The 23,954-nt window shown below is 46.0% G+C and overlaps 1 protein-coding gene across 2 annotated transcripts in view; it reads right to left on the minus strand.

Annotated features, from left to right (window-relative positions):
* The window catches only part of STRIP1 (striatin interacting protein 1), a 306,491-nt gene that overhangs the window by 247,940 nt on the left and 34,597 nt on the right, over positions 1–23,954 (minus strand). For both annotated transcript variants that reach the window (XM_069632974.1, XM_069632973.1), the window contains exons 4-6: positions 20,717–20,851; positions 7,401–7,521; positions 7,203–7,271 (exon numbers count right to left, since the gene is read on the minus strand). In XM_069632974.1, coding sequence (XP_069489075.1) covers positions 7,203–7,271; positions 7,401–7,521; positions 20,717–20,851 — 325 coding nt within the window. The remainder of the gene's footprint in view (positions 1–7,202; positions 7,272–7,400; positions 7,522–20,716; positions 20,852–23,954) is intronic.

A 23,954-nucleotide genomic window follows, 5' to 3' on the forward strand; every position in this document is an offset into this window, starting at 1 on the left:
GTTAAGAGAGCAAGGAGCTGTAGACAGGGAAAACAGAACTGCAAGCAGGGGGAGCAGGGCTGCAGTGTAGGAAGCACCGAGGTACAGGGCAAAAGGCAGGGGAGTTGAGGCAGAGTAGCAGGGCTGCAAGGCAGGGAGCACAGGGCTCTGGAACAGGAGCAGGTTCTGGAAAAAGGACAGCAGAAATCCAAGGATAAAAGCAAAAAAGGTCTGGAAGCGAGCTCAATGCAAAAGACTCGTGCTCCTGCAGGCAGCTGTTTAAATACTGACACACCCTGTGCTGACGCAGGCTAATTAGCAGCACCTGGATCAGCACACCTGAAGGTAATTGGCCTCCTCCCTCTCTGGTCCTGGGTAATTGAAAGCAGCACTGATCTCTAAGGTGTATGGGGTTTGTAGTTCTAAGACTGTTGCATAGGAATGGGAACTGCCACAAGGTGCATTATGGGACAAGTAGTTTGTGAAATTAAATAAGGATGTTCCAAAGTCTTGCAAACGGAAAGTAAAGTTAAAAATATGAATAGGTATGGTGTGGGAAGGTTTATGGTGAAGATTGAAGTCCTTATGTCTGGTTCAGCGTGGCTTCTATGGATGCGGTGCAGAATATCTACAGGCGAAATTCTGGCCCTATGTTCCTAGACGGGCCTTACGCTCGGCCGATAACGACTGTTGCTCGTTCCTGCGGTGAAGTGTTGTGGTATTGTGGCATTGGTGGCTGTGCCTTTTCCGTAGCAGTTGCCAGCCTCTGGAATGCTCTACCCCGTTCTCTCAGAGTGACCACCAACTATCTTGCTTTCCGTAAAACTATGAAAACTCGACTTTTTTAGTTGGCGTTTTGTCATCCTCTTGCTAGGTTAGCTATACAGATGACAGTCAAATCAAAGCATATAGTCCACAATGGGCGATTGATGCTCCAGTGGCACAGTTGTGACACTACCCGTCTGCTCTTCCTGACTGGTGACGTGGCTGCCCTTAAGAGTCACACAGGGTACCACGCCCCCCCCGACCCTCTCGACCAGTCACCATGCACTGACTGCTGACGTACCCAGCACTCCGCTCTGGGACTGCACCCGTGTAGTCCTCTGCCGTCTTTGCACTTATTCATAGCCCTGCTGCTCTGACTGCACTTCCCCCCCTAAAACCACTTCTCCCCTCAATCTCTCCCCTGCACTTCTCATTGTACTTGCACTATCTGAATGTCACATGGGCTAGTAAGATAGTCTGTCATCCTTCGGTCTCCCCTCCTTGTCTTGTGGCGCCTAGAAACACTTGTGTAAAGGCGTGTTATAAATACCTGTTAGGCAGCGTTTACATGCAGTACCCTCTGGGACCACTACACACAACTATGACAACAGGTGTAAGCAAAACCAACCTCTGTACCACACAGTTTTTGGTAGCGAGCTGAGCCGCCAGGCCTATCTCAAGAGGGAATGTGAGCTTGTGAGGGTGTTACACAAAGGTCTACAATGACAAGTATTCAGATAGACACTTAGACTCAAGGTTTCTTGGTAAAAACACTTCTTAATTTATGACACAATTATTTATAAAGGATTCACTAAATGAGGCAACCAATATCACACACAAGTCATACTACAAGACCAATTACTAAGCAGTTGAGCTGCCTTGAAATAGGAGCCAAACAGCATTTAAGTAGGAGCAAAAAGGCATAAGTTAATAAAACGAATATTAGTTACTTTAAAACAGTGCATATAGTTTGAGTTCACCAGAGGAGTTGAATCAATGCAATAGGTAGGCCAGAGTCAATGGGCTAGTGTCTTGTAGAAGTAAAAACGGTTGTTGTATTTAAAAACGGAAAAGTCTTTGCCACGGTTCTTAGAAGTAGTTCACGGAAGAAAGGTTTGTATGTCGGTTCACAAGTTGACTAGGCCTGCAAGTTGCCAAAGTTGTACGCACCTTCGCAGTGAGAGGTAAGTTCTCTCGGTCAGGTTTTCACAGTACCTTATATTGAAGAAAAAGACGCGGCTGAAGACTTCTGTTCCTGGCAGTTCCTGCAGATCTCGCTGTTCATGAGCCTCAGTCGTGGGGACAAGAGGGAGGACGTCGGAGGACTCCTGCACTGCACAGGGACTGGTCACAAAGCTTGCAAATTGCCAATTCTTCGATTCCAGTTGCTTTTCTTCAAGCACACAAGCTGGTGTCTTACTCCCTGGTTAATCCTAACTAGCTCCGAGAATGGTATTGAGGTGGCTTAGGAGTTGATTGGTCCCACCAACTCAAAGGAAGAAGTCGTCCTTGAAGGGGCTTCTCTGTCGAGGTGAACTTGGCGATGCAGCAGGGCTCCACCGGGCAAACCAACGGTCCAGTAGTTGCAACAGCCGTCCTCTTCCAGCTCATCTTCGGTTCTTTCGTTCCAGTGGTCGACTCTGCCTTTCAGTCCAAGAGACTCACCTTTTAAACAGTTTTCTCCCATTCATTCCACCCCAGCGGCCACTCACCCGGCAGGGTGGCTGTCCTTGCCGGACAGTCAGCCAGCCAATCACACCAGAGTGCATTTGGGTCTCCGCGGAGACTGGAGTTTCAGGCACCTCCCTCACTTCCTGCCCACCCCAGACACTAAGGCACCAGAGGTCTTCAGTCCTGAAGCCCGCCAAAGACATAGAAAAGGGACCAAACCTGGTTTGGCGCGCAGAGACAAACTCTAGAAGGACCTTTCCAAAACAAAATGGTGACCTGTTTAAACAAAGGGGCTTAAGGCGCCACCTTGAAAAACATGGCTCCCGTGATTTTTAGCTACCAGTGTTCGCTGTCGGGAAGAATCATGGTAGTTTGTTGTAAAACCACTGCCACCAGCCATTTCGATAGGAAAGGGTAGTATTTGACTGCTACATGCGTTTTAGACACAGGGCATACTAGGTAACCCCTCCAGCACTCTATAGGAAGATAGTGTGTGTCGGGTCTAGGAATTTAAAAATAACGAGTCAATTTAACCTTATATTCACTGGGAAACAGTAGTTTATCCCAGAGAAGGTATTTAAACCTTGGGACAGCCTGAAGAGCTTCCCTGTGTCACTGCACTGATGGTGCTGAACAAAGTTCCTGATCCTCGGTTCACATGCCAAATTGGCTAAACTTGATTCTGTGTACAACTCCTTCACTATTGATGGTAACAACATTAAAGTATCTAAAGTAACTAAAACTCTTGGTATCTATTTGGACTCAAAACTCTCTCTTACCAGACAAACCAACGCTGTGGTGTCTGCTTCGGCCTATACGTGTAAACAGATTACAGCGTGCAGACCGTTTCTGGCAACTGAAAATCGTATCATCCTTACCAGAACCTTAATCATGGCAAAAATGGATTACTGCAACGCCCTTTATCTAGGTACTAGCCAAAGAAACATTGACAAGTTACAAGTCACCCAGAATAATGCCATCAGGGCCGCCCTTAACTTTCCTAGGCGACTTCACATCTCTGAAACTAGACGTATCCTACATTGGCTCCCGGTTGCACACAGAATCTCCCTGAAAACATTAGCCTTAGCCTTCAAGGCTCAGAACAATCGGGCTCCAGAATACATGGCCAACCGCGTTTCTCGTCATTCTGCTAACCGAGGTCTGCCTATGTGCACATGCTGTCCATACCTAGTTTCCTATTGCAGACAGAGGGGGCAGGGGGGAGTAAGTTTCCCAGTCCTCGCTTCCAAACGTTGGAACACTATACCCACTGCGCTTAGAACAGAACCTGCCTTCTATGCCTTTAGAAATAATGTCAAACTCTGGCTTTTCGCACTCGATGCACGGCATTCCAGGTAACATTTCCACAACTTATCACTACCTTGTAACTTACCCACCTTTAGCCTTTCACTACATCCTGCGGATCGCCCATGTATACCGCCACCTGCATGGACTCGATTCACTATGTAATGATTCACCTCATCGCTTTTGTAACCTGCTTTTTTGCTGTATCATCATGTATGTAACCACCTTCTTGAAACTGTGCGGCCAGTAGCCCAAGGGTAAGGTGCGCAATATAAATAAATAAAATACAAATACTAACATGAAAAGATGATGCCTTTGGAGTTATCTAAAACTCCATAATAAAAGAACACTAGAGTAAAACGCACATCAAAATACATGAAAGAGTGGGGGAAAAAAGGCTCACACTCTTTCCAGGTCAAAAAAAATCAAGTCCTTAAAATCCAGCAAAGTTGCTGGGGGTCTCAAAGGTGAATGGAATTAGCACATTTATGAACATTCTCTCCAACAATACCACATCATATATCAATGTGATGAAGATTCACGAGCTTGTGGCAAGGCAAAAGACGGATGCAGAAAAGGGTTACACTAGCCAAAGGTAAGGCCAAGTGTGGAAAACCCAGAGCCCAAGGCAGAAGGGCTAACCAAAGCTAAGGGGGAGACTTGTGATTGCACGGCCTGTAATGGGTGGACCGCTCGGTCTGACAACTGCGCCTAGACCAAAGAGCTCTCCACTGTGAAGATCCCAGACATCCTGAATCAAGCCACGCAGAAGCCTAGGGTTCCTGGTTGCGTGGCCTGTGATGGGTTGACCTTATGGTCTGATAATGGCGCCTAGACCAGGGGAACCCTAAATTAGGACCAGCAAAGGGCATTGTGAGTAAGCCACTGAAACACGGTGCTGAAATCTTGGGGAACGGACACTGAGAATATAAGGAGCCAAACAATATAAGGAGGCAAGAAGTGTTGTCTTGGGGAAAGGAATCTCAGGATCTTTCTTTTATGTGAACTGTACCATATGGAACTTGAGGAAGGGAACCTCAAGGCCTGGTTAAACTTTGATAAGCTTAACAGCTTTTGGAAATGTATTGAACCAGAGATAGAAAGCCCAAGACCATCTTTAGCTGCGAGCAGCTGAGACTTTCCTTTCGAACACTGTTTTTTTTAAAGAAGAAACCCACACCCTCTTTATTTCTGGATGGGAGGTCAAGCATAGGTTTTGACACAGACTTGATTTGAACTTCCAGACACAGACTTCCCCTCGTTTTCATTAGACAGGTAAAATCACTACCTTAGTTATAGGGCAAGTTGGGCCTTACACCATCCTGACATTTTATTGACGGTTTTGGAAACTTGAATTCCGTTGTCTGCGTCGTCTCTCTTAATACCATGCCTGTCTCACAGTGCAAGATGCACACATCTGGAATAACACCATCACACTTAGACGGGAGTCTCCTTAGGAAGTCCTCAGAACACTCATTCCATACGCTTCTTTAGCTCGGATGCTAGCACTCTAATGGATACCAGGTATGAGTGATAGAAGAGCCTAGTAGCATAGCATGACTGGGATGTGCAGAGCAGAAATTGTGCACCTTAGGTTTCATTTGCGTTGCCACTGTCATTATGATAAATATCCTGTGACAGTTCTGCACTACTGTCCTGAGATAAGAGGTCCTGTTCCTTTTAGAAAGGTTTTCGGTTAAAAGATCAGATCAGCATATCTGTTTTTCTTTTCTTGGTATTTGATATTCAGTTTCCATGGCAACTCATTGGGGAAAAAGCCTCAAATGGAGATTTGCTGGTGCAACCTGCACTTATGACTATGTATGAAAAATGTACTATGTATGACAAACGTATCCTTGCATGCTTAGTTGTGTTCAGTCACTATTGTACCTAACTGTCGTGCCTCCATTTACCTGCCATCCTTCCCTCATGTCGATTTATTTTGTATTAATCTCTACTTGTATGTACTTATGTATTCTAAGATGTCTTGTTAAGCGCCCAGATACCTATCGGTGTGGCGCGCTGTATAAATAATAAACAAGCATGTTAAAGAGATCTGTGACTAAATGACAACAAAAGGGCAGAGGCAGAAACCAGAAGTAATAGCGTGGGAAAGTAGACCATAAAAATCCAAACATTGGATTTAATCAGAATAAAATTGTAGTGTTCCTGGCAGACAAATTAGTTTACATCCACGAACGGACCATACTTCAATCATGAACCAATATGCACGGTGCCTGCAAAACCTGGACCACAAATCAGAAACCTGTAGGTGCAAATCTATTTTGTACCACAATTAAATAATCTCCCCACATTATCCCTATTCTCTCATGAGTGCACGAGTAACAAAAGTTCAAAGCAACCCCAATAATGTTTCATACAAGACCAACGTGAACGGACCCTATTGCAATGATCCATTTACTAATATATAGCATGTTCCCTGGACTATCTACACTGTTTCATCAGAACAAGACAGCTGCTGAGTCAGTCCTTTTGTGCAAGAGATACCATGGGTGTTACACGATGGACTGTGGAGACTGGAAACTGGTACAAGCAATGAGAAAGTGCAGCCACGTGTAAGGTATGAAATGGCGATCCTGATGGCCTATCGGATGAGAGCATTCCAGAAGAAATCTAGACATGTGACCAACAAGGCAAAGACATGGGCGATGATGACAGACCTCCCCCAGTTCACAGCATGAATGGGGCAGGGAAGGGAGACCTCCTTCCTGGGAGAGGCTATGACGTTTAATTTCACACAGGATCTTCCGTGGTTTTGGTTAGGTCACAAGAGGTTGACCTTTACAGATGGCGGTCGGTGGGTTGGACAGGGTGTTGCATGATTGTTTTGGAAAACATGTACCTAGGGTGACTGTCTTGCAAGACGATAAGGCCATCTCGCTCTTTGCTACTTACTAAGAATGATTGCATGAGCTCCGTTTCTCCGACACACCCTAGGAATCCACTCCTCGTATCGAGCGGCCACGTCTCCCCTAGTTGGAACGACATTGTAAGCACTGGGTGTGCTGCTGCCTTTCCAAGGAGCGCTATCAGTACAGCGACTGTCCCAAAACACCACTATACAAGAGATTTAGAAACAGCAGAGAATATGTTGCAAATAAAAAGGCCATCTCTGATAACATGCCACAGCATGATGTACTGTGCACCCAGTGAACCACAGCATATTGAAGTAACAGGAAAACGTCCAATGCTTAAGTATACATGAAGGGCTGCCTGCATATCCCCTTCGCACAAAGCCAGGAACTACCTCACCATCTGCGAGCACATGGATGCATGGGCTAAGGAACCACTCATCCAGTTCCAGGAAGTACAGAACATGTAGATTAACCATGTCCAATGCAAGTAATACTGACCTGTCCTTTGGAAAATGCAAAGCAGAAAATATGAAAGAAAATCGCCTGGGATCAATCACTTCAGCAAACACTATCCCTGAAGACCAGAAGGCATCTGGGCTCACCCACCTGAGGTCTGTGCTGTCAGCCAGAGAGATGGCAGGCTTCCTCACGGCATTGCTGCATGCTGCGCTGTTCCTGAAATGAAAATTAGCCAGAATCAGAACACCTGCCCTGAAGCAAAACTCCAGCTTGCCCCACCCCCGCGAGTAATGTATCCATCCCTCTTCATATCCCCAAAGAGCAACGCCCACATTTAGTACTCACTCAATCTCCATGTTCAGGAGCTCCACGAGAGCATTGAACGTGCCAACTTCCAGCAGCAGGAAGATGTTGAACCGGACCCAGGCTTGGACCTCTGCCTCTGAGCTGCAATCCCCAAATGTGCCTAGAAGGAAAGAGCAAGGTTAGAGAGGGCCCACATGGTCACTGTTGCAGCAATCCAGGAGAAGGAGGCTATGCTCATTAGTTGGGTGCTCTCTGTGACAAATCTAGCAACATCGTCCCTGATTCTCTGGAGGAAAGCTTCCCTTACGTTGCCAGGGAAAGGAAAAAATCTGACTCCGACCCTGGCGGTTGGAGGGGTTAGCTGCGGGAGGGCCGCATAGGGCAAGACAAACTCCAGCGAGGCAGGACAATACTGAATCAAAATAAACCTTCAGATGTTATTCTTGATGACACCCGTATGCCTTTGCAACATGCCTGTATGGCTTATTGTGACGCAGATAAAGAATTCCCATGTTTTCTTGACCAACAACATTATTTACCTTCCCCCCTGTAAGTACTGAGACAAGGAAGAGGGATGGAACAATGAGGATGACCAGAAGCAGAAAGCAAACTCGGAGTTCTAGTCTTTGGAAAGTGTTAACTAGTGCCAGGAAGTTTAAACACACACAGCTGAACAGAATACTAGTAAGAGGCAGAGACTGCAGCAAAACGGAGCTTGTGCGGATGCCGGTTGTAACATCAGAGGCGAGAACACTGTGGAAGGAAGCACAGAGGCTGACGAGAAGGACTTGCAGAGAGACCAGGCTAAGAGAAGCTCACAGCTTTATTGCTGCAGGCAGATGGAGCCACCAGAAGCAAAGGAAGATGAGGTGGGAGCTGTGAAAGCCATCAAGAAGCAAGACACAGGCAACAGATTCAAAGTTCAAAATAAAATGATTTATTAACTCAGATGTCAGGATGGTTGAAGGCCTAACTTGCCCTGTGCTAAGGTGGGATTTACCTACGTGAACCAAAACTAAGGAACGTCTGAGTCAGAAAGTTCCCTACCCTTGCCCTCACAACTAAAGCTAAGCAATGTGTAGCGATGTGAACAATAAAGGAAATGGTGATCCAAGTTCTGAGCTTCCTGCAGCTCCAGGCTTCCTTTTCAGCTCACTTTCCCCCAAGTTCAAGAACGTTCCACAAAAGCCTTGAGATTACCTTTCTGAAGTTCAAAAACAGTTCCAACAATCCTTTGGGTTCCCTTCCCCAAGTTCAAGGTAACACAGTTCCACAAATCCTCAAGGCAACACAGTTCCTTCTGTCCTCAAGACTGTATTGCAGTTTGTTCATCAAGTCTTAGGGTTCCCTTCCCCAAACTACAACTTGCCAACTTATACTTGATCTCAGTCTTTAAATGTTCAACACAACGCCAGATCAACGGGACACTCCTCCTGAATTGAAGTAGTAGTTCACTTCGATTACTCCTTCTTGGTTTACTTCAATGTCTTTGTTTCTCCCAATTCAGGGCTCCCTGGTCTGGGCGCCGGTGTCAGAGGCCACTCCACCCACTAGAGGTCGCGCACCCAGGACCCCCAGGTTCTTCAGCCCACACAGGTTCTTCTGTATTGGCCTGTGTACAGACTCACACTCTCTTGGCTTCTCCTGGTTAGCCTCTTGTGAAGGCTCGCACTCTCTTGGCTTCTCCTGGTTAGCCTCTTGTGAAGGCTCACACTCTCTTGGCTTCTCCTTGACGGCCTCTTGTGAAGGCTCACACTCTCTTGGCTTCTCCTTGTCGGCCTCTTGTGAAGGCTCACACTCTCTTGGCTTCTCCTTGTCGGCCTCTTGTGAAGGCTCACACTCTCTTGGCTTCTCCTGGTCGGCCTCTTGTGAAGGCTCACACTCTCTTGGCTTCTCCTGGTCGGCCTCTTGTGAAGGCTCACACTCTCTTGGCTTCTCCTGGTCGGCCTCTTGTGAAGGCTCACACTCTCTTGGCTTCTCCTGGTCGGCCTCTTGTGAAGGCTCACACTCTCTTGGCTTCTCCTTGTCGGCCTCTTGTGAAGGCTCACACTCTCTTGGCTTCTCCTTGTCGGCCTCTTGTGAAGGCTCACACTCTCTTGGCTTCTCCTTGTCGGCCTCTTGTGAAGGCTCACACTCTCTTGGCTTCTCCTTGTCGGCCTCTTGTGAAGGCTCACACTCTCTTGGCTTCTCCTGGTCGGCCTCTTGTGAAGGCTCACACTCTTGGCTTCTCCTGGTCGGCCTCTTGTGAAGGCTCACACTCTCTTGGCTTCTCCTTGTCGGCCTCTTGTGAAGGCTCACACTCTCTTGGCTTCTCCTGGTCGGCCTCTTGTGAAGGCTCACACTCTCTTGGCTTCTCCTGGTCGGCCTCTTGTGAAGGCTCACACTCTCTTGGCTTCTCCTGGTCGGCCTCTTGTGAAGGCTCACACTCTCTTGGCTTCTCCTGGTCGGCCTCTTGTGAAGGCTCACACTCTCTTGGCTTCTCCTTGTCGGCCTCTTGTGAAGGCTCACACTCTCTTGGCTTCTCCTGGTCGGCCTCTTGTGAAGGCTCACACTCTCTTGGCTTCTCCTGGTCGGCCTCTTGTGAAGGCTCACACTCTCTTGGCTTCTCCTTGTCGGCCTCTTGTGAAGGCTCACACTCTCTTGGCTTCTCCTCTTCGGCCTCTTGTGAAGGCTCACACTCTCTTGGCTTCTCCTGGTCGGCCTCTTGTGAAGGCTCACACTCTCTTGGCTTCTCCTTGTCGGCCTCTTGTGAAGGCTCACACTCTCTTGGCTTCTCCTGGTCGGCCTCTTGCTTTGCCACACTGTGTCACTTATCCTTTGCCAGTCTTTGGCCTTGCGGTACTGTATTCATGCATAAAGTTCCTTTCGTGGTGGTTTCATTTCTCCCCCACCTTTTGGTCATACTCTTTTGCAAACTTCCACAATTCCTCTCTCATTTTGCAAGTTTTTCAAATGGGAACTTTCATATTTAACTTTCATCAGATCATAGTTTTGCTCATATAGTTTTCAATAAGTTCGGCTTTCAATATTAATAAATATTCACTTCCCTGCTTAGTTAATTCCATCCGTGGCTTCGGGTTTACTTCAATTTGTACATTTCATTTGCTATACCTGCATTAATCTCACTTCCATGCAGCCCCTAGGTGCGCCCAGGTCTTCAGCGTTACTCCTGGGCAGCTGCGAGGCTTCCCTTCTGCTCTGCGTGCTGCTTTGCTTGTAGACGCAAACCCTGCTCGCTATTCATACCCTTCTCTGCGCTCGCCAGCAGCTCTGCTTCCCTTCTGCGGGCTCTGGCAGCAACTTGGGTGTTTCTCTTCCTTAGCCTGCAGCTCCAGCTGCGGCTTTCCGACCTCGGAGGCTCCAACAGCCCAACTTGCCCAGGACTGCACAGGTCTTCTGGATCTTCTGCTGGCGTCCTGGCTTCCCTGCAGGACCCACCAGTGCTGCCTCCTCTCGAACAGGATCCCCTCACACGCAGGCCTCCACGCGGCTCCTTTCCTCTCCTTTTATACACCTGTAACAACTTGACAGGTTGCAGGTGTGAGGTCCCAATTGGATTTGCCTGACTAATTAGAGGAACATGCCTGACCTTCACAGCATCTTCCTAATGCAAGTACTAGAGTGGTGAAAGGAGTTACTAGTGTACACTACTCCTAGTCGCCTCCTCCTCGTCCCAGTACTGTCATAGGTGAAATGTGGGAAAATGAGGGGAGAGGTTTAACAATAGCCTATAAAGGCCAGGCGAGGGTTAGGTTGGTTTTCAATAGGGAAAGGGGGATACCATGTCTCGCTGGGTGGGGTCCCTCCTCCCAATCTCAAAGGATCCTCCACCCAGGTGATACCCCCTCTCGCAGGGTCAAGATCCAAAATCAATGGCCTTTCCTTGGCCACCTGAGAGGGGGACCCAAGGGTAATGGATGCGAGGAGAACCTCAGGTTTCTCACAGTCCAGACTGATCCTTCCAACACAGGGATAGAAGCAGTCTTGCATCAATCTGAAAGCAAAGGGCAGGTTTCTCATAGAGCCAAACGGCTAATGTACTCGCCACAGTCAACGAACCAAAGGAGAAGATGACGTAAGGGCGCAAGGAACGCCAGAGCTGCCCGGTAAGCCCCAAGAGAGCGAGTGGGTTACCGGAGCGCTTGAGAGCGAGCGTCTCACATCATTAACAGCGCGAGAAAGCCCCATTGAAGTAATTGGGGGAACTGATACAAATACAAACAGCTTTAAAAAAGGGTTGGTGACCCAAATCCTGGAAAGAGAGACGGATACAAATACAAACACTGAAGAAAATGTTGGTGACCCAATACTTGGAGAGAGAGGTTCAACCGAATACGACCAGTGTAAAGAAAGGGTTGGTGACCCAATACTGGAAAAGCATTATTTCTTGCATTATTTCTTGGATGAAAGAAAGAGTGAGCAGAGAAAGGAAAAGCCCCATCAAGATGGTGAATCTGGCACTGCGCGAGTCTAGGATCTGCACCCAAGAAACAGAATTGTGATATCCTGGCAGAAGAGTAAACCAGGCGTGAGAAGAGAATCAAGTTTGAACCCGTGGACCAGGATGAACTAATACAAAAAGGAAAAACCCAAACCCCTTTTAAAGTATCAGTGATAAAGTTGCAATACCTACACCAGCACTAAAAAGAGGAACGGTCAAAGGAAAAAGGAACAAACCAAACCCCTCTAAGGTTAATTGAGGCACAGTGTGGGATAAACTGAACATTTAAAAGAACGTTTCTTAAAAGAGACTCAAGGGAAAAATCTTCATCCTTGAACTGTGATAAAGTGACATTTAAACTACCAGAAGAAATCTAGGTGAAGGGAAGACCCCTTTCCTGGTGGGATTTTATTCCTTTGTTTTTGACACCTTAAAAGGTTGTCTTTTGAACTCTGAAAGAAAGCTACAAGTACCTACCCGATAGAAATCCCCTTGTGTGCACTTTATATTGAGTTTGGTGTGTAAGGGTCAGTTTAAGGTTTTCAACGGAGGATGCTTTTTTGTTTAACATCCTGACACAGACATTCCTTAGTGTTGTTGAGGCAGGGCAAACCATTTTAGGATTAGGGATAGACAGGATTTCTCCCAACCCCCTTATTATTTTGTGATAAATACCACTTTATAATCAACACTTAACATGCCACAGTGTCCGAGTCTTACTCTTGATCCCTTACATCTCATAATGGTCGAACATTGGGTACTGTGAGGAAATACTTCCTGGTCACAAGCACTCAAAAGAAAATGCCACTGGAGAGAGCAGTCAAACAATGCTTTCAAAGCGAAAAACTTTAAAGATCATTAACTCACAAACTGAGAAAATAGCCACAAAACAGTGTTATGTCTCAGAACAATTTCTACAGGGCACTGTTATAAAGCACTTGGGCAAAGCGTTACTGTGGCTGTGCCTGATGCGAGTCAGAAATGTGAGGCAGACAATTTGGTAAAGGTTTGTCACAAGATGCCTTTTTCCACTTCTAAACCATTAGCCTTCCCCGCATTCCTAGAAGGTAAATCTGTTTTCCAATCCCATACTGGACATTCTAAGAATGTTTCTTCTTATTCTCCCTGAAATTCTTGGGCACAAGAGGAATACAAAAGGTCTATTTGCATTGTAATATTTCAAAATTTGGGAAGTCTGTTCCAATAATTTCTTCAGGTAAACTGGGAATGACGGCAGCATTTATCCTAGTAGCTTTTCCTTGAATCCCAATAATGACAGGGGTTCTATGATAAACTTCTTCATCCCTGTGTAAACATGTCACTCTAATCGGATGGATCCCTATCATTTTTAAGAGTAATTAGGTTAGGGCGTATAGCAGTCTTACTAACAGAGTCAATTAAAGCCTTGACTGGGATTCCATTTACTAAAGCTGTATCATCAGTCTTAAAGCTCTAATTTCCAAGAAACAACATTATTTATGTTTTCTACTTCCCCCCCTATCTTCCTCTTCTTCTTACCAGTCATCTCCTAGCATATACCCAATCTCCATAAGTTTCCCTTTCTTGATGGAGGGACAATGTCGTGCTAAATGGCCTGCCTGACCACACATTAAAAACACAATACAGTGGTTGATTTTTTACCTCCGGATTCCTCCAGCTTTGAGTCACCTCTCTCTTTGGAGAAAATCTCTGCTGGTATTTTCTTTAGTTAATGATTTGGGGGAATTTCCATAATTCTTGGGCTTAGTTAACACATGAGGAAAATGATCGGTACTTTTTGACTATCTTTTTGCCTTTTTGTAGATTTCTCACATGACGGTTAGCCTCCATAAAATTCTATCCGGTTTCGATGACCAATGCTAAATTAGGCTGGTTTAGTTTTAATATAGCTCTTTGGAGATGAGGGGGTACCGAATGTACGAACTGTTCTACGATTAGATTTTTCAGAACTACTTCTAATGGTTCCCCCTGTGACCCCTCCCAACCATAAAGATAACGTATTTTGGATTCTCAAAGATTTTGGATTCTCGCAAATATTTCTATAAGGGTTTCCTTCAGGATTCAATTTAATACTCCCAAAGTTTTTGTTTACAGAAGTTTTCTGTTTGACCCATTTTATTTCCAAGTGTCTTCCTTGATTTCAGAAAAAAGGTGTAATTCCTTCAGGATTTAGAAGATGATATGAATTCTGAAGTTCTCCTTTTAGCAGAGTAGCCAAATAACGTTTTCAACCCTGCACTCCGGTTTAATTGATGGGCTAAATGTTCAAAATGTAGAAAAAGAAAATGTCCCAGGTTCTTCCCCTCCTTATAGGGCTGTAGTATTCCCTGTGGTATTATAGGTCTTTGGGAGGTGGCAGCTATTCTATCCAGCCCCCCTTGAAACCTTGCTCGGGCCTGTATTTGATTTTCTGTCAGCTTAGTCAAAAGATCATCTGAAGTAGCCATTTTAGCTTCTTCTGAAGAGGTTTTGGACCGTTCTGGGAGATCAATCTCTTGTTCGTCGGGAGGATTTTGAAATTCCTCACTTCCTCATGATTCAGATAGGGAATCTATTTCTATTGGTTCAACGGTTTCTGCCAACTCGGTGGAGGCCCGTTTACTTTCAAGGAGTTTGAGTTTAGGGTTTACAAAGCAGAATGAAATTACAGACCTAACTGCGAGTATCAGAGTAATTCTACGATACGATTTAAAATTATAATCCAATACCCTTTTTAGATTGGATACCAGTTTCTGGAGGAAAAATGGTTTTTGCTGATCTATGTGAAAAGCAGTTTTAGCTACTATTTGTTGCTCAATTCTAAAAATTGCATCCTGGGGTTTACATACAACAAATAATCCTATGCACAGCGGGTTGGATAATCAAAGTTTCATTTTCAGAGGGTTCTATCAACTAATTAGGAATCCCACACCTGACACCATAAGTGAGAGGTCAGAAACGTAAGGCAGATAACTTGGTAAAGGTTGTTCACTAGATACCACTTTATTAACTCAAAAGGGTTGAATAAACGCTTCACTATCCCCAACCCAACAAGGATTTCCTGCATATCAAAATAAATTTAAGGAAACACTCTACTAAAAGGAATCTCTCCCTCACACTTATGCATACATCCAACACATAAAGGAAATGTATGGCAATTCAAATAACAGAAATAACAGTTAAGTTCAACACAAACCTAGTAACTGTATATCCTTGTAACCCTAGTCAGATCCCTTTATCAGTTTCAGCGCAGGTTTTCCAATCAAAGGTTCAAAATAAAAGAGTTCTGCTTTGTAACTGTCATGATGCCTACCCCCGGAGCACCAGGCCAGGCCCAGAACCCCCGGAAGCAGGCATCATGCCCTCGGGTAAAAGCCCAGCGGCCCCTTATAGGGGCTCTTTGGACTCAGTCCTGGCGCCTTTGGCCCCAGGCTCATGTTGGACATCAGTCCTGGCGCCATAGGCGCCAGGCTCATAAAGGGAGGTGTTTTGTGCACTTACCTGATGCAGACCATGCTGCAAGCTTCAGGCCTCCCTGAGACCTGAAAGGGACTATTTTTTCATAGGGACTATTTTTTCACTCGGGCGTGGCCAGGGAAGGATGCATACCTAGTTGGGGAAGGATACATACCTGGGACTTATTTGGAGGTTATTTAAGCCACGCCCAGACAGCAGCTCATGCTTCGCGTTGTTCTGCTTCCTGCAGCTTAACGCTCACCGTGTCTGCTCCTGCTCCTGGACTCCAGCCACGCCCGCCTCGAACCTGGAAGACCTACAAGGAAGGAAGAGAAGAGAAAGGTGAAAACCAAGGACTATTTCAAACTTCTTACCTGCATCCGGAATCTTCTCGCCAGCATCCCTGAAGAAAGACTTCCATTTAAAAGCATCCCGTTGCTCGCTGCAGCGCCACGCTTCACTCACCTGTCCTCGAGACATCTCCCGGCTCCATCGCGGCTCCCAGCATCGGACGCCACATCTCTGCACCTAGGGGAGAGAGGAAGAAACAAAAGGTGTGCAGAAGGAATACAGAAGGAAAGCCTGATTAACAGCCATAATACTTACCGGCTTTTCTTCCACATTTTGGGTCGGCGTCGCCCCGTTGGCAGGTACCGTACCCCGGCCCCTATGGGGAAAGGACAAGAGACATTTCTGGGGAATGATAAGGACATTTAGAGGGATCGCCCTCATCACTACTCACCTCGGCAGTTTAACCCCTCGACGCATCGCCTTCATTCTGCACCTGAAATAAAGGACAGATCACAGGTTAGAAAGACAACATAAAGGGGGCCTCACTTGAACTTTGAACTTTCATACTTACGGCGCATCACTCAGGAAAGTCAAGTGGATTTTGCCAGCGCCATTCTGAAAACCAGTGAAGTAACTGGACGAACGCGCGCCCCTGCACCAGAAGCAGGATGGAGAGTTCATCCTTCCAAACCATAAGGTGAGCTTAAACCAGGGTTTGGAGGAAGTTAGAGAGGAACGAAGAGGGAAAGGGGGTAGCTAGCACACTATTCTGCAGACTGTTAATCCCCTTTCTCATCTGCAGAAGGATATTCCTACGGGCCAGGCAAGCACGATTTGGAGGTCCTGTCCAATCGGTGTTCCGGGTCCTGCGCATCACGCTAGAAGAGGCCACAGCAATCCAGACTAGACCAGCGCCCCCGTGGGAACCAGGTGAGCGTTACAGTAACCAAGTTCTTTTTATAAAGTTCATGTTTAAAATACTACCACTTGGCTTAACCAACAGTTTAACTAGACGACACATCTTTATCTCTCCCCGTGTAGCAACGAGTTTAACACAACTTCTCCTCCTCTGGAAATCAAAACACTTCCAGCATTCATCTGTATCAACCGGAATATTTCATCAGGATGATTCCACAACAGTTCACAAAATGCTTTTTAGTGCTCTTGCCACTTCTTCACAGCCTTTAACCACAACAGTGCACTTAAATGACTTCTTGCTGGTCCAATAATCTGCCAAAACTACCACTACAAGGTCCCTGACCTGGTATACTCGCCTGCCAGGACTAAAAAGCTTCTAACACTAATACGCACACTTCTGTGGTAAAGTGCAGTTCATGCCATTTGATAAAGTCCTCGACTTTCAACATCAAAAGTTACTACTTCTTTTGGGAAGACATGATACACATTGGTTCTATTTGTACCACCATTGTGATTGCCACATGCAATGCAGGTTATGCTCCTCTCCTCCCGAATTCTTACCATCAGGGGGGGCTTCACTCCTGCCACTATTGTTTTCCCACTTTCACATCAATGTTTGACAATGGCTCTCTAGCTGACCAGCTCTTATTGGCCTAGACAATGCTTGTTGGGTTCTTTTTCCAACTACTGCCTCTTCAATTACCTTGCCTTTTCTTGGGTTTTGCAATGCGGGTTGTTAACCTGTTTTAATATCTCCCCCTCTTGGCAATGACAACTGTGGTGATTGTTAGTTTGCCTTACTATTTTCCTTTCTTTGCTTTGACATTGATGGTTATTGTTAGTGCTCTTTCTTGGCGTTAGCAATAACCTTTGCTTTCAGGGTAACAATTATAACCTTTATTGTCCGGTTAAAAGTTCTTATCGCGCCACTTTAACTTCTTTACATCAGTTCGGTACTCAAAATAAGCACTAGTGGCCAGTGGGCGACTACAGCGCATACCGGGGTTACCTACTAAACATCCGCTCTACAGATAGCAGTGACTCTGGCTTCTCTGCGTCCCTCCTTATGCTGCCACTACAACGTGAAGTCACAGCAATCACTCTACCTTCTTCTGGTGGCCTGCAAGGGTCTTATATACTCAAAAAGTCCTGCTCAGGTGTGGGTCATTAAAATTACTGGACTGCACCTTGCAGTCTAGTGCCTCTGAGTCACTCTTCCTCATTCCAGTACTTCGGCCATTGTGGGATTCGAAATACCCAATGTTCAAATTACCTCTTGTTCTGAATCTTGTTTTTAGCTTTAATTCACTCTCATAATTAATGGCACTTTTAGAAAAGGACTAGGTTTGGTTTGAATTTAAGAGATTTAGCTTCATCAGAATGTAAGACGTTAGTGTTCTGATGTACACATCTTTCATTTTACTTTTGATTACAAGAGGGTTTTAGTACTATAAACGTTTTTGTGAAGCTCACCAATGGCAAAATGAACAAAGGGCTCAAACCTGGCTTGGCGCGCAGAGTAAAACCCATGAAAGACCACACAAACAGAAAATGGCGGAAAAAGAAGACCGGCCATTTTGACACAATGGTCACCCATGGGTGCTATAGTGCAGCTGAGGATTCAGTCTGCGGTAGAAAAGCACAATGGTAGAAAAATGTAATCACTGCCACCAGCCATTTAAAGTAGTGACAGTAACATGCATTTTTTTTACATGAGGAGGTTAGAAAAAGGGACTACTAAGTAACCCCCCAGCCCTTCACATAAAATGGTGTGTGCTGGACCTAAAAATAGAAAAGGTAAGTAAAGTAAATTTCACTTTACTATTCTTGGGAACGGTAGTCACACAAGAAAGGGTATTTAAAATTTATGAGAAATCTAAAGGAGTTCTCTGTGACACTGCACTGAAGGTGCTGTGTGTCACCATACAAAAAGTAGATGATGTTTTCAGACCCGAAAAACACAATCCAAATCAGGCCAAAACACATGAGAGAGTGAGAAAAAAGGGCTCACTCACTGCAGGGATAAAATTAAAAAGTCCTAAGTCCAGCAAAAGAGCTGGGGGCCCAAGGTTGAACCGAATTAGCTCAGAAATGAGAATTCTCCCAAACATGGATTATGACAGTTTTTAAAACCAACAAGATGGATAGCTTTGGGAAAGGAAACTTTACTCTGACAACGAGCCATTACATACTCGGCATTGGAGAAATCTATTTCTCTTAGGAAGACAAATACCACGTCTTTCCCAACCAAGTCCTCCTATTCCCTTGGGGCCCTTCTCCTCCCAGGTTATTCTCCAGACTAATGCCACACCCAGGGTTAGGATCAGGAAACGGCTGCCTTCCCCATGCCACCTGGGAGGAGACTTTAGGTACAGTCTATGTGAGGACACCGCAGGATTTATCACACACAGGCAGCATAGAAAAGTAGCACAGACATATAGTCAGTACATAAGGGGACATGGTCATAGAGTAAACAGACTCTCCAGATTATAGTGAGTTTGCGATCCTAAAGAAAAAAAAACTACGAAAACAGCCTTTACATGAAAAAAAAGTGCAAAAACTCAGTTTTTGCAAAAACAACCATTAAAAAAAAGACCCAAGATTCTCCAAACTTTTTGGGACACAAGAAATGTAATGCGCAAGCATATCTCGTCACTGCGCAAAAAAAAAAAGGAGCAGCGCAATCCACTGTGGCATCTGAATGGGGACACATAAGATCCACCCATTCAGATGGACATTTTCACCCCTTTGCACAGATCAGGGTCTGTATCTGCACATTTAAAAGCGCATCCCAAATTTACAATACAAACAAGATCCGCTTTTAAATATGCAGAAATTGTAGGGAATCGTATACGCCTGCTTTGAGTAGGCATGATGGGGTCTTCCTGACCGGGTCAGACTTTTTTTTGTGACAGCAGATTTATTAACCGCTGTTCTCACTTGCATTTCTGTTCCTCAAATGGGATAGAAATGTGTTTTTTGGGGTCACATTTTACAGGGGGCAGGCCCCTTAAAGGACTGTCACAGAAAAATACGCTGGGAGCCTGTAGGACATTGTCGGGAGAGCGCCTTCGACACAAACATATTCAAGGAGGCTGGCCAGCCGCCAGCATATCATTTGTGCCACAACTCAGCCCTGTGGAAACACGTGGTCACAGTTGAGAATAAGGTGTTGTGCTCCTTTCCAAAAAAATGGGTTATCTAAAAATAGCATATCCTCTGCTCTATTTTTAGATGCCTCATTTTTTGAGGATCTCTGCCTAAATCTCCGTTTTTAAAAATATTAAAATGGTCACAATATGAGAGTGACAGGAGAGTGAGTGGGGGTGATGGGTGAGATGTGCAGTGGTAGGCAAATAAGCAGAGGCAGAGCAGTGGATCAGAGGGAGAAGCAGTGGGCAAGAGAGCAGAGAGGAAGCAATGGGACAATGGGGCAGACATCAGAGAGGGAGCAGCGGGCCAAAAATTAGAGAGGGAGCAGAGGTACAGAAACTAGAGGTGAGCGTGGGCTCAGGGGGAGCAGTGGGCCAGAAAGCAGAGAGGGAGCGGTTGGCCGGAAAGAGGCAGTGAGCTGCAGATTGGGAAACAGGATGCGGGAAGAGTGCGATAGAATGGGAGTAAGGATTCAAGATGCAGAAGTAGCACGGAAGAATGACGCACTCTATACTGCAGGAGGAATTGGGGAGCGCAAGGTGCAAGTTGGGAGTATGATTTGGAGTGTGGCTGGGACGGGGCAGTGCAAATTGTGACTCGGTAGCGTGACAGAGCACATGAGTATGTGTATGACAGTGAGAGGTTTGAGAATGCAAGTTGTGTTGGGGAATTGGTGAGACGTGTGAGGTGTATTGGTGAGAGGTATGTTGGGGTTTGGAGAAAATAGAAGGGGAATATTTTCAGCATTACAAATGATAATATTAAATAGACGTGCACATTAAACCAAAAATATTGCCAAAACAAACACCGTTCTGCCAAGCCAGAGATATCCTTTTAAATTGATACAAAAGATAAAAAATAATAATGACACTGTAGCTCTTGTGGAACCTTGGACACTGTCTCTTTCCTGCAATGTGCCATCTTACACCCTCCAGTCAATAATAAATGTGCTGCAAAAATGCTACAATAAAGATTTGTGCTGCAAAATTTGCCATTTCATGCCGCAATAAACTGGAGGGTCTGAGTAAAGCACCTCAGTGATGCCACTGTATACACTGTGCCTGAAGAACACAGAGGCCAATGACAGACTTCTCCTATGAACACAGGCACCCCTGACCTTGGGCAATGTAGAGGATGGCCCGAGCGATCTTCAGCCGCTTCTCCCTGGCAGTGACTTCCAAACCATCCAGCAAGCGCATGGCGTGCGTCCGCTGTTCTGCGATCTCCAGCTCTGTCCATTTCTTGTTCGGCACTAGAAAAAGGTCCAAAGTTTACATGAACATAAATGGCAGAGCAAAACAGGAACATAAGCGAGGACACAGGTAAGAAGAGAGGACGAGTAATAAGGTGAGAATTAACAATAAGCAGAGGAGAAAGGTAAGAGGATGCCATAGGATAGAAATGGAATGCAGAGACTGGACTACAACTTCAGTAAGGAGACAAAGCGAAGGGATAAAAGCGTACAAAGGTCACAAAGCGAGAAGGAACGACTAGAGAAGAGAAGTGAAGTGACAACAGGATGCAAAGGCACCTCTGTACGGCTTGATAAGCTGCGCTAGCTTAACATCCTTTTTGTCCACTCAGTTGTTTATGGTAGATCATTGTAACTATTGTTACTTTAATTATGTTAAACAATGTATAGGTTGCTTACTTTGAAACTTCCAAAACAAAAAAAAAACATTCATTATTTATTAAAGAAGGCGGAGCAAACAATAGTGTGCACAGTGTGAAGGCATCATGAAGCAAGACACAGACAACAGACAAAGTGTAAACAAAAGAGATTAACTCAAATGTCAGGATGGTGGAAGGCCTAACTTGCCCTATGCTAAGGTGGAATTTCCCTACATGAACAAAACTAAGGAAAGTCTGAGTCAAAGAGTTCAACTTAATAGTTTGTGTCGAAAACCTATTCTTTCCCTCACAACTAGAACAAATAAATGAGCAGGGATGTCAAAGGAAGTAGTGTTTAACTTAAAGTTCTGAGCTTCTTCCAGCTCACAGCCTTCTCTCAGCTCCCCTTCCTCAAGCACAAGAAGGTTCCATGAAAAGGTGTCTTGAGGTTTACCTTTCTCCAGTTCAAGACAATATAGTTAGAACCAAGCCTGGGTTTTCCTTCCCCAAGTTTCAAATAACACAATCCCAAAGAATCCTGGGGTTCCCTTCCCCAAGGTTCAACCAATACAATTCAGACACGAGGGGGGGGGGTCTTGGGACTCCCATCTCAAGACATCACATGCAAATCTGCCAAGTTCCCTTCCCCAAGGCTTCAAGGTCTCACACAGGTTCCTTGGCACTTGCTCCTTTCTGTGCACCAAGTCACCTTTCTTTGGTTTCCTTAATTGGTTTTCTGATTTTAGGGTGTGCTCTTAGGCTCTTCCGATTTCTCTTTAGCCGCCTCATGTGTCTGTCATCATGGGTTACACACCCTTTTCCAAACGGTAGCCTTGCCACACTATATTAACTTTTTAAGGTTTGTCGTGGGGGTTCCTGCAGTCTTTAATATTCAGCTTCAAAATGTGGGTTTATTCCTTGTGCAACAATCATTTAGTATCATTCAATTGCAGTTCAGGATTTAATGCAATGTTTTGTGGCTTTAAATGTTGGGTTTATTTATTGTTCATTTGTAATGCGCCTATACACAAGTGTTTTGAGGCGCAACAAGGCAGGAGGGGGGGCAGGAAGGAGGAAAGTAGCGATCCCAATAGGCCTTGCAACATTCAGATTGTGCAAGTGCAGTAGCGATAAGTGCATGGAGGTGGGGAAGCGCAGGGGTTGGATGGAAGGGCCAATGGGAATGAAAGAGCCAGGGAGGCCAGGTGGACAGGGCCAAGTGCAAATTTAAGGTGCTGGAAGGCAACAGAGGTCAATGCCAACCAGCTAAGTGTAGGGCGGGGGGCATTAGGGCAAGTGCAGGATGAGCGTTGGGAGGGGAGGGAAAGGGGAGAAGTGCAGAGGTAGGCTGGGCAGGGGAGGGCCTGGTGCCCTATAAGAGTCTGGAGGAACCAGGCTACCAGTCGCAGGCAGAGGGCACATTAGCACAGGAGGGGGGGGCAAAATAAGAAAGGTCTTGAGGAGCTTCCGGAACGCAAGGAGATCCGGCTAAAGTCTGAGGGGGGCAGGGAGGTAATTCCAGAGGGAGGCACCTGTGGAAGAGAGATCTAACCCCCACTCTCTGTTTGGAAAAGCATCTTACAGGTAGATGAGTGAAGGGCTCTAGTGGGGGATGTATTTAGGGAGAGAGTGTTGGATATAGCGTGGTCCCATACTCCAGTAAGCCTTGTGGACGATACAGAGGGTCTGTGAAATTGACTCTCGCAGTAACCGTGAGCCAGTGGAGAGATTTAAGGGCTGGAGAGATGTAGTCCCAGGGCTTGAGGCAGAGAATAAATCTTGCAGTCCTATTCAAAATTAGTTGAAGGGGCGAAGGGAAGTGTTAGGCAGATTAAGGAAAAGGTTGTTGCAGTAGTCCAGCCGAGAGTGACCCAGAGCTCTGGAGACATCGAGTTTTGGGGCAAGTTGAGAAAAGGGAGAATGCCTTCTTGGCCATGCCCATGATGTGAGGAGAGAAGGAGAGGGAGCAGTCGAAGACAACGCCAAGGTGTTTTGCTTCACACAATGGTGTGTCAGAGCGACTCGCCTGCAGCCGCGAGTCTCGCTGCAGTGGTGCTGGCGGTGGCCATCCCATCATGGCGGCCGCATTGCTCCACTGACATCCCCAAGATGGCCACCGCTACGGAGCATCAGAGTGAACGTGACGCGGCCCACCAAAGGCATTCCGCCTACACTGCCTATAAGAATCATCGCCTCCGATAAGCTCTTGTGTTGCAACCGTTTCCTTGTTGCTATAACGCATGTTTTTCCCTCTGTCTTGTTATTCCTGCAAGCTGCTCTACACTGACCTTCCTGTTATTTCTGGTCTTCGTGTTTTCCTCCTTTGTTATTCATATATATATTTGTGCATCCATATATTTCCTCGGTGCTGCTTCCTTCTCTTCGTTTTGTCCTTGGTTCTGTGGAAGCCCAGTCCTGGCTTGTTGCCTCTTCATCTGCAACACCATCCTACCCTGCTGTTTTGGAAGTTTTGACGATGCTTCTACACTGCTGAGTTTTTCCCAGACCAGGATCTGTCCTTAGGTCCAGCCTCTCCCTCCCCCTGTTCTGTCAGTGCTCGGTATGACTGCGCGAAAGGACAGACCCTTTCTCTTCCCTGACCGGACCCAGAAAAGACTCCAGGTAAGGCGTGCATCCGACAGGGTGAAGGGAGGCCCACTCCCCCCCCCCCCCCAAGGAGGGTGGCCAGAGTGCGGGAGGGAATGGGGAGAAGGGGTCCCAATGAGAAGGATCTTGGTCTTACT

This window comes from Ambystoma mexicanum, chromosome 13 (genome assembly GCF_040938575.1).
Source record: "Ambystoma mexicanum isolate Mex_15411 chromosome 13, UKY_AmexF1_1, whole genome shotgun sequence".
NCBI classification, from domain to species: domain Eukaryota; kingdom Metazoa; phylum Chordata; class Amphibia; order Caudata; family Ambystomatidae; genus Ambystoma; species Ambystoma mexicanum.